This window comes from Caretta caretta, chromosome 2 (assembly GCF_965140235.1).
Source record: "Caretta caretta isolate rCarCar2 chromosome 2, rCarCar1.hap1, whole genome shotgun sequence".
In the NCBI taxonomy this organism is placed as follows: domain Eukaryota; kingdom Metazoa; phylum Chordata; order Testudines; family Cheloniidae; genus Caretta; species Caretta caretta.
In genome coordinates, this window is record NC_134207.1 from 202257062 (window position 1) to 202268540 (window position 11479).

General features: G+C 46.8%; 1 protein-coding gene across 6 annotated transcripts in view; it reads right to left on the bottom strand.

Moving 5' to 3' along the window:
• KAT2B (lysine acetyltransferase 2B) overlaps positions 1-9445 on the bottom strand; it is a 69413-nt gene extending 59968 nt beyond the window's left edge. For 5 of the 6 annotated variants that reach the window (XM_075125753.1, XM_075125752.1, XM_048838549.2 and 2 more), the window contains exon 1: positions 8780-9269. In XM_075125753.1, the coding sequence (XP_074981854.1) occupies positions 8780-9034 (255 nt within the window). In that variant the 5' untranslated portion in view covers positions 9035-9269. Of the gene's footprint in view, positions 1-8779; positions 9270-9314 lie in introns of those variants that run through there. The other variant, XM_075125756.1, reaches the window with a different exon arrangement.
• Between the last annotated feature and the right edge of the window lie 2034 nt (positions 9446-11479).

The following is an 11479-nucleotide window of genomic DNA, read 5'->3' on the forward strand; positions in this document are numbered from 1 at the left end:
GCCCGGAGGAGCTTCCCAGCTGCTGACAGAGAGAACGGGCTCTCGGACCCACAGCTCAAGCCTTCGGTGGAGAGGTAGATACTGGCACCGCTACCTGGGGGGATCCCATTCACCCCCCGAGCCTGTGCCCTGATTGCCCCTTCCTCATCCCCTTGCTCTGGGGACCAACCCCCCCTCTGCCCCACCCTAGCCCCTCGCTCCTTTTCTAAGCCAAAGCCTGACTGCTGTGCCCCAGTTGGGCGGGCGGGCAGGCAGGCTCCGCGTCAGCTTCTCCCAGCCTGGCTCTGTAAGTGGCAGGTGAGTCCCGGGGGAGGGAGAAGCAAGCAACTGAGGGAGAGTGGGAGAGGAGTGAGTGGGGGCGTGGTCTCGGGGAAGAGGAAGGGCAGGGCCTTAGAAGAAGAGGCAGGGCAGGGGATGGGGGCAGGGGTGTCCGGTTTTCAGCTATTGGAAAGTTGGCAACCCTACTCCCAGGAGATGAGTCTGTATGTGGCAAAAGGGAGGGTCAGTTCTGGAGGAGCTAGGGGCAGGACTTATAGGAACAATTTTTTCCAATAATTTTTTTTTTCCAAATAAGCTGAGGTCTGGAGGATTTATGTTAATTCTAGTGAATTTTAGGCTATACTTCTGTGCAGTTTTCTCTAGCATTCCAAGGCCTTGTCTACACTACGCAGGGGAGATCGATCTAAATTACACAGCTACATGAATAACGTAGCTGAAGTAGATGTACTTAGATCTACTTACCACGGGGTCCACACTATGTGATGTCGACTGGAGACGCTCTCCCGTCAACTTCCCTTGCGCTTCTCGTTCAGGTGGAGTACAGGAGTCAACAGGAGAGTGATCTGTGGTAGATTTAGTGGGGTCTTCACTAGACCCGCTAAATCAACCACTGCACATCGATTGCCGCACATTGAACCCCTGGTAAGTGTAGACGAGGCATAAGAAAAATACCTGAATATACACCAGTATCTGGAAGACCACAGATATCCAGCTTATCTGGAGAAGCACTCTTATTTTTCACATACTGACAAGCATGGGTCCTACTTTTGTTTTAGTCACCCAACGGCTGTGAAACCTGTTTATTTTTAGTTACTAGGATAAAAGGCAAAGGTTTGAGTGATGCCGGTGAGCCAAGGATACTCTCTGTTGTAAACCTTTCCAGGGTTTACAACAGAGTATCTTTTTGAATATGTCTACACTACAACATCAAGTCTCAGGGCCTGGATCAGGTGACTCAGGCTCTCTGAGATTGGGCTATGGGGTAATAAAATTGCAGTGCAGACATCTGGGCTCAGGCTGGGCCTTGGGCTCTGAGATCCTCCCCCCTTGCAGGGTCTCAGAGGCTGGGCCACAGCCTGAGCCCAAACGTCTACACTGCAACTGGACAGCCCTGCAGTCCAACTCAGCTGACCTGGGCCAGCCACGTCTGGGCCACAAGTCTTTTATTGCAGTGTAGACATACCCTTTGAGATTGTTTGATACCATATTTTTTCTTAGGTTGCAGAGCAAAACAAAACCTGATGCCGCCCAAATTTCCCATACATGCTCTGTGGGAAAGTCAGTGTTACCATGAAACTGCTAATTTTTGCAATTTCTAATTTATAACTGTAAATGTAGAACCTTAGCATTGCACTAATGCAAGTTATTTGTGAGAGAAAGAAAGAGCAGCCTGGACTATAACAAAGTATCATTAAGGAAAATTCAAAAGATAGTAATAAAGAAGCTCTGAAAAACAGAAACCAGAATATTTTTTAAAAGGGACTTGGATTTGATCCATCCATTTTCTCCCTATGTGTCTGTCAGAACTGGGTTTTTTTTCCACTCAGACCCAAATATGTCTCTAACAAAAGGCAATGTTTAATGCTATAAAAAAGCCACTCAAATATTAAGCTTGTAGCTGCGTCAATCATAGCTAATAAAAATAGTAAGAAAAGCTGGGCTAAAGAATTCTAAGACAATTTCTTATGAGCATCAGTCAACATTTCACATAAGCACACAACACAATGTTTACTCCAAATCCTTAAATCCATAAACAGCAAGTAACTACACAAACTTTAGCATCACACGATAATTAACACCAAAGATGCAAACAAACAGATGTATGAATAGTGATAACAGCTCAGTTAAACTGCCAGATTTAAATATCAACCCTCCCACAGAACATAAAATACGTTCAGTGGCAGATTTTTTCTGCCCTCAATTGTACTTCCTAACCTAGCCAGATCTTTTGAAACAGATGTTCAATTCTTTTGTTCCAATATTCCAGAGATCTCTGCCTCAAACAAACATTAACATTTAAAAACTCAGCATAAAGCACCAGATACAGCATAAAAGCTTGGTCAGCAACACAGCAGCACAACCTGAACAAGGTCCTCTTGATAACTAAGCCTTCATTATGGACCCTGACAGTGCAAATACATTGAATACTCAGTGTGCATTCCTTAGTGGCTTACATCCTGTTGAGTTGTTTTGAGTCTTCCGCCGTGTTTTCTTCACTCATTTCTTTCTCTGACCCTCTCATGATGGTTTTTCTTTTCACATGTCACTCACCTGCTTTTTGTTAGAAAGGAAAGTATGAAATTACCTCCTCAAATACTTAATTTAGCTTCAAAAGCAGTCTTGGGGGGAAGGTGTCTGGGAGGAGTATCTGACCTAGTACATCCAGTTCTTGTATTGATTTTCTAGGCCATCTGCAGGGCTTTAATAAAGGACACTTAAGATACTTTCATTTTCCCCTGCCTTACCACAGCCTTCAAGAACTTTGGTTTTGAGCTTCATCCTTCCAACACAGGGGACATTAACACTGTTCCTTAAATGGCCACAATAGGTAATTTTGTATGCTATCTCAGAAGCATCCTCAACCCATGCTGGAAAGATTTGGATTAGTACAAAACTTAGCAATTACAATGGGCTTTACTTGATAAAAGCAATGTAAAAAATATGAACATTTGAATCCTCATGATACCTCTATATTATGTCAGGTTTCAGAGTAGCAGCTGTGTTAGTCTGTATTCGCAAAAAGAAAAGGAGTACTTGTGGTACCTTAGAGACTAACAAATTTATTTGAGCATAAGCTTTCGTGAGCTACAGCTCACTCCGATGAAGTGAGCTGTAGCTCACGAAAGCTTATGCTCAAATAAATCTGTTAGTCTCTAAGGTGCCACAAGTACTCCTTCTCTATATTATATGTAATTAAAGTATTAAGACTAGGAAAGTATGTTGTCCAGGAACCAAGAATAACCAAAAACAACTTTTACATTTAATATTATTTGCTGTCCAACAGACAAACGGCTGACCTACACTTTAGAACCTTGTACACTGACACTATGTCCAAAATGAGTCTGAAAATAGCATGCTTCAGATACTCTATATTAATAGCTCCATGGTTGTTTGTTTTAATTGTGGAATTACAATGTTAAGATTATAAAATGAAGCATTCAAAAGTCAGGAAATGACAAACTTAAGGTTGCACATGCAACCTCTCATCTAAGGTTCTAAAAATGCTTAAAGAAGATTAAAGAGTGATGTTTCACAATACCTCACATGCTAAGAAATAGGATCCCCATTTTAAAGATGGGGAAATGAACATAGAAAGGTACAAATTCTGAGCTAGATTAGCTGCAAATTAAAGGACCCTATGACTCTGAGAATTAGCTCTTTGAGCTAGGCATTGTACTTGGCTCTTTGAAGGACTGACCTATTTAGTAATTAAAGGGGGAGTAGGATGTAATAGGTTAATTGCTGAATTACAGGGGGTGGAACAAAAACCTTACACAAGATTATCTTTCCTTCAGATTTAGAAAGAAAAGTTATACAAGTCTGTTTAGGGTGTCTAAATTTAGCAAAGTCATCTTTCCACAGCAAGCAGTAACCTCAAAACAATGATAAACTCTTACATGCTTCATGCAGACGAAAACAAAAACGTTGATAATTTTGCAAAAGTTATTCCTAATTGTTCCTACTCAAATTTTGAGTATCCTCCATGAAAATATATCACACTGAGAAGAATCACAGAGATATTAAGAGGGGAACAGATCCATTTGACTAAAGCATTCTGTAGAGCCCTTAGATTTCTGAGGACAAATTTTAGAATCTGATTTATTCCTATTTTGCTGTTACTTTTATAGTGGCTGTAGGCTAATATGGACCTGTTCCCCCATTCCCCAATGCACATGTAAGTCAGTGGCTGATTTTTTATTTACTTTAATGGAAGTTGGATTGGGCCCAAAACCCTCGTTAGACAGGTTTGCCCCAGCTTTTAAACTGATATTGAGAAAGCAGTAAACATCTGAGTCTATGGAACTATACATAGTCCAGAGAACAACTCTAACAACTCTTTTTCACACACTAATTTATCATTCAAAGACGCTTCCAAAAGTTATACTTCCAAAATACAAAGCTAAGCAAAAGGTAGGACAGTCAAGGGTCATCTCAGTCAGTCCTATAAAGCAGGTAACATTAACTAAGACAGAAATATTACACGAAATAGATATGTCATTAGCTCCTACTTTCACATGAAATGGGACTCCACCTGAGCACACAGGTCCACCCTCACCGAGCTCACCGCAGGATCTGAACATTACAGAAGTAGTGCACAACTAGAACCTGATGAGAAGCAATGTGGTCCAGCGGATAGATCGCTGAGCTGGGACTCAGGGGAGCTGGGTTCTACGCTGGCTCTAATTTTCTTCTGACACGCTTTCACCTCTTCATTTCCCTTCCAACATTTTGTCTGTCTCATTTATTTAGACTAAGCTCTTCAGGGCAGGGACTGTTTCCTACTATGGCCTGGTATGAGCTTAAAATTTAGGATAACATATCTAAGACACTCAGGGATGTGAAAAATCACACACCTGAGCCAATCCAATCCCCAGTGTAGACACAGCCAGGAAAAATGTTTTTGTCGACCTAGCTACTGTCACTTTAGAAGGTGGTGTTCTTACAGCAATGGAAAAACCCTTTCTGTCACTACAGGCTGCATTTACACTAACGTGCTGCTTTAATACCCACAGTGCATACATGGTCTAAGTGTTTGTACAATGCCAAACTCCATGGGGCTCCAGTCGCAGTTGTAACCTCTAGGAATTACTGTACTACATATAACTAAGAATAAAAAATAATCCTGTTTTAATATATAGAAAATGCAAGAGTACAAAAATAGTACATACTTAAAGACATTTATATAGCTCCCAATGAGACATGGTTTACATCACATGAAAGAACATGTATAAAAAGCCAATGATTTTTCCTCCTCCAATCTTCACTAAATGCATTTATGAGTATAAGTCACACAGTGCTATTTTCATACCAATGATTGCCAAGCTTGCATTCAAATGCTCAAATCGCATGCTGGGGAAAATAAATATTTATGAATTCATTCATATTTATAATAGTGTCCATTTCAATGCACTACAAAGCATACCAATAAAAAGGGGAGTTTTAATTCATTTTAATTGTATACTATTTTGCCTGTCTAAAGTAAATTGTGCACTTTAACTTGAGGTTTTAGAGAGCTTTTTTAAAAAGTATGTCACATAGAAAAGTATATTAAAATTAATGAAGACAGTTTTTGTAAAAACACTTGTAGTGCTGAATATATGGTTATTTTTATCATCTTGTTTTCTAGTAAAAGTGCTTTGTCTTTCCTATGCCCTGCCTCTCCTTTGTATCCTCCTTAAGGGATAGTCCTATAAGATCTTTCCTTTTTTCTCTCCACCAAAGGCTCTGTGCACAGCATCACAGACACACTCCCTGCAGAGTTTGCCAGTGCCTCTCAAAGATGAACCAGAGGGCATAATTAGAGAGCAATAGCTGTAAGGTATGAACAACCTACTTCCAGAGGAGCAAAGGGTGGAAGTAGAGCATTGTGGAAGTCTTATCTCTGGCATAGCAACATTTGCTACCAGATAGGCCAGCACTTTAGTCTTCCTCCATTCAGTGTTCTCACTTTCTCTGATCCTTCCTGTGTTGTCATGTCTCTTCAGACCTAATCAATGTTCTCTCTTCCTTTGCTACTTACAGCCCCTCAAAGGTTAAGATTCTAATAAATTCCATCTTGCTGACTGCTGTGATGCACACTGGAGTGGGGGAGGAGAAAAATACAAGGACTAGAGAATGCCAAACATGCTGAGTGACAAGCACATTCCCTGCGCTCTCTAAGGTGAACAACTATACATAGATTTACTCTTTTGTTACAGTATTCACATATGCTTACTGCATGAATGGGAACACTAATTACATACTTCAGTGATCTAAGAGCTTGTGAAATCAAACACAAAAATGAATCAAAGGTTGAGACATAAAGCATGAAAATTCAAAGTTAACCTCTTCACTATTGCAACCTCCTGCAAATACTATTTCTTTTATAGCCCCATCACTATGGTACCTGAACACCTGCCAAATATTTAGAAATAGCACCTCTCCCCTTTCTTCCTTCCCTCCCAGCCTAAAGGAGAAAAAAGTATGATTCCTTCATAGGAAAGGTATTTGTTTGCTTGCTTGCTTATGTTTGTGGGTAGGAGTGTTGCATCAACAAATTATTCAGGGAGAGCTAAATCAAAGAAATTCATTTCACTTTTAATTCTGAAAGTGTTCATTCTTATGGGATTGAGTTCCATCAATTTCAGCTCCCATGAAGGTTCCGTCTCTTGCGTTCAGAAGCCCCTGGCTCCTACTGCCAGTCAACACTTTCACTGTTCTGGTGAAACATAGGTGTTTTGAACGGCCACGGCTATAGAAGAATCAATCTCTCAGGTAACTAGAGCCAATCTCACTGAGGCTTTAACTAGACATGCTGCTCTTTTAAATTCTACTTGACCCTTGCAATCAGGCTATCTGCTTTATAACTGCTCTACAGTTTCTCAGTTTTCTTTTTCACCTCAATACTTCTAGTAATGCTTTTCAGTACTGAAAATAATTTACATGAGCTAACTGCTCATCAAAGGTGCTGGATTAATGACCCCAGAGACTAACATAGCCTATTTCCCCATAGAAGCAAAGGCAATGGCAACATCAACTTCCCCAATTTGCCTAAATCATGACCAGTAGGGATAAGCTTGTGGGAGTTAAGAGGCTGCACTCACTCCTGTGCTTCTCTGCCAAGACTGCAGAGGAGAGTGCCAATTCTAGCAGTGGCTTTTGTGATGCCAACAGCCCCCCACTGGGAACCAAGCTAAAACCATCAAACAGCCATCATTGCTCCCTGGTGTTTTAAAAAAAAATGTAAAGTGTTTTTAAAGATTAATAAAATCAAGAGCTTTAAGACCCAGTCTCTAATAGTGTTTGAATGAATGTGCATAGCCTGGACTCTTTTCTCTAGAAAGGGAGGAGAAGAAAGGAAAGAAACTTTAGGATGAGCCCTGGGAAAGCTCCTCCACCACTGGCTGCTGGGCTCTGACCTCGTCACATTACTGATAATCCAGTAATACAATGTTTTTGTCAGCCAGAGGCCGCAGAAGCAACAAGGCGAAGTCCCCGCCTCCTTCAGCTGTCATCCTGTCAAAACAAAGGCGCTGCTGCCAAGCTCTGGGCCCCGGCGGCCAGGAGTGCAGCTGCAGATCCCAACTCCCACCCTGGCCCTGCACCCGTCTCCCCCGTGCAGGGGCCACTGCAGGCACCGGGATCTGCCAGGCAGCGTCTTGCAAACATGGGGGGAGGACAACGGGGGCGGGGGGGGGTTAAAATAACAAGGCAACAGCGTTCAAAGCTGGGGCTTGTCCCGCTGCCAAATCCTGTGTTTACAAGGCAAGCAGCTGCAGCAGGATTTCACCAAACAAATAATACAGTAATGACAGGGGCTGGTGTGTGCTGCTGGCCTAAATCGCCTTCCCGACAGATATGTGCACCGTCTTCCGCACACATACCTTTAGACACCCCTGCCCCATCAGCCACTATATCTGCAGAAACGGGCAATATTCTCCGATGTCCCGCCCCCACCTTCCTACAGCCAAGTTCCCTCTTCCTGCTGTTCAGGAGAAAAGGAGGGGCTCTCCCCTCGGTCTGATCTTCCATGCAGATGTCACAACAACAACCCACAAAGTGCAGGGGGCACGGGGGTCTGCAAAGGGGGGGTCGCATGGGGGCTCTTCCAGGGGGTGAAGGTGGCAGAGAGGGGGGTGCACGGGATTGTTGCAGGGGATGAAGGTGGCCAAGAGGTGGAGGGGGAGGGGTGTGGTGGCAGGAAAGAGATTGCACAGAGGCAAAAGGGGCTCGTTGCAAAAGGGGTGCAGTGGCAGGGAGGGGTTTGCGGGGGGAAGTGGACAGGAGGGGGTTGCTACAGGGGAGTGGCAGGCGGGGGTGTATCTGTGCCCGGGGTTGTTGCAGGGGGGTGAAGGTGGCAGGGAGGGGTTTGCAAAAGGGAGAAGAGGGCGGGTTGGTCCGAGGTTAATGCAGGGGGTGAAGGTGACCGTGGCTGGGGGTGGGGGGGTTTGCAGGGCGAAGGCTGCCCAGAGGCAAAAGGTGGCAGGACGGGTTGGTTACTGCGGAGGGTGCACAGGGGAGAAGGCAGCTGGGCGGTGCGTGCTGGAGGGGGTGACAAGCTGGGGGATGGGGGCCCGGGAGCACTGCGGGGGGGGGGGGCGCGGGTTGCTCCCACATACACCATTCCCCAATTCCCCAACTCCATTTTAGGGGCCTCCCTTTTTGCGCCTGGTTTCAAACCAAAGACAAACAACCAAGGCGCAGCCGCTTCCGCGCTCCCCAGGCGGCAGGGGCCGGAGCCCGGCCCCGCCCCCAGGCCAGGGACTGGACCTGCCCAGCCCCCCGCCGCTCGGCTCGGTACCTTGCAGGCGGAGTAGACGCCCAGCTTCTCCAGCTTCTTGGCCCGCGGAGCGGAGCGCAGCTGCGCCTTCTTCCCCGCGCTGCGGGCCGAGCCGGGCTCCCCGCCGCCCCCGGGGCTCTCGGCGGCGGCGGCGGCGGCAGCAGCACGGGCCGGCCCGCCGGCAGCCAGCCCCCCCGCGGCCGGGGAGCCCTGCTGCAGCCCCCCGGCCCCGCCGCCTCCTGCCGCTCCCGCCCCGGCCCCGCCAGCCTCGGCCATGCCGCCGCCGTCTCCGGCCCGGAACCCGGCAGGAGCCGCCCGTCCGGCAGCTCCCTCCGTGCCCGGCTCGGTGCGCCGAGCGCTAGACCCTCCCCTTCCCCGCTCCGCCGCCGGCTGCTCCCCGGGGGGAGGGACTGGCCGCGCCGCGGGCGGCCCCTCTGGAGCCGGGAGGCGGGGAGCAGCGGCAGCCCGGTATTGCCGGGAGGGCCGCCCCTTGTGCTCCCGGCGCCGGACCTCCCAGCCCACGGGGCTCCCCCAGCTCAAGGAGGGAGGCACCGACCTGTTCGCGGGGAGGGACCTTGCCCAGCCCGCCGGGAGCATCGCCAGCCGCTCAGTCCAGCTGTCTGCGGCAGCCCAGCGCTCCCAGCCTCCGTCCTCCAGGCACAAGCAGGGTGCGTGCAATATCGGCTTTGTTGTGTTCCCTCCCCATAGAAAAAACAATACAGCCCAAACCTGGGCTGAGCGGAGACTTAAGATTGCTGCTGCAGTGTATTCCTTGCATCGCAAAAAAGTATAAAGGAAGGGTAGCGTCCGTGTCGTCGTCGTCGCCCCCCCCGCCATGACCTGCTAGCGGCCACCCTCCTGGTCTCACACGCACCCTTTCAGTTCACCAACACCCTACCCTAACGGAGCAGTCCGCTGCCTCAAACTCCACTCTCACCCCAACTCCCAAAGCGACACTTAATTTACACAGTTAGCATGTAAACTGAAACTTACACCCTCCAGAGAAAGAAGGCAATATTTATTAGAGTCAACGTTTCTTACCCTGCCACAGAGGTTTTCAAGCTGGGATCCGCAGACTATGTCTCAGGTAGGTACTGAAAGGTAGTCCTTACCATAGAACAGTGTTTTTCAACCTGTGGTCCGCAGACCATCGGCATCTGCACGCTACGTCTAAGATTTCCAAAGGGGTTTGCACCTCCATCTGAAATGATTTAGGGGTCTGCAAAAGCAAAAAGGTTGAAAATCACTGCCCCACCAAAAACATTAAGTTCTACTATATGTCTACTTTATGGCTTTCCAATAACAAGATCAGCTATAGTCAATACATACTACTAAACCTCCCACACAAATAGACTTAATCAATACATGTATATATGCTATTCCAAAACCAGACAAAACCTATATTAAAATAAAGTTAAGATTGAGTGCATATCTGTAAAATAACAGTAAACAACATCAGAAGCATAATATTGTGATTATCCCCACAACAAGCATCACAAACCCAGGAAATGGAGGGTTAAGGTTAAATTTAAAAGAAATGCAAATATTTTAAGGGTTGGAACTACCTAAGCACCCCATGACCTTAACTCTATTAGCTTAACTCTAGCTAATGACACCATGCAATAGCCACATAATTGTGACTGGTACGTAAGTGTTTGTACTCCTAGGCTAAATTAAACTAATATTTAGAAAGGCTTGCAAGGCCTTGTGCTCAACTGAGTAGCATTTCTGTCTATAACATGATACCTTTTGAACACCACATGGACCAATTCCAAGATTTCAGGGAATGTTCTAGGCATGAGTAGGTACTACCTTACTGATCTGGGGGAAAACAAGAAAGGTGAAACATGGGGGACACATGGACATTCTGTCATCTGTATAGCAGTCACAGCCTCAGGCACCTCTGCAAGTGTCTGTAGATCAAAGAGCTGGTTAACGACAGCCATTAATATCTTCCAGCATAACCATACCCCTAACTCATCCTTGCCCATTCTCAATAGAATCTAATGTTATGAGTAAGGCTATGAATATGTCACAGAGGTTGAAGTCATGGAATCCGACTTTCAGAGACCTCCCTGACATAGGGGCCCCACAGCAGCCCAGCCGCCACCGGCAGCAGGGCACCCCCTAGCTCCCAGCAGCGGGGAATCCCCGGCAACTCCCCAGCCCCCATAGGCAGTGGCCCCCCCAGCTCCTGTCACCACTGGGGGAATCCTGCTCAGTGGTTTGAGCATTGGCCTGCTAAACCCAGGGTTGTGAGTTCAATCCTTGAGGGGGCCATTTAGGGATCTGGGGCAACTATGGGGGATTAGTCCTGCTTTGAGCAGGGGTTGGACTAGATGACCTTCTGAGGTCCCTTCCAACCCTGATATTCTATGATTCTCCAGGCCCCTTGGGCAGCAGGGGAATTCCCCGGAGTGCCCCAGCCACCAGCAAGGTATCCCCTGAATGCCACAGCCTCCATGGGTGGTGAGGGATGCCCTGGAGGGCCCAAGCCCCCGCCAGTGGACCCTGCAGATCCCAGCCCAGCAGTCAAGAGTCCCTCCAAGCTCCCAGCCAGTGCAGTGGTGCAGGGTGCTTGACTCTCCTCTCCCCTTGCCCCCATTTTGTCAGGGATATTATTAGTAAAAGTCAGGGACAAGCTTCCATGAATTTTTATTCATTGCCTGTGACCTGTCCATGACTTTTACTAAAAATATCCATGACAAAATCAGCCTTATT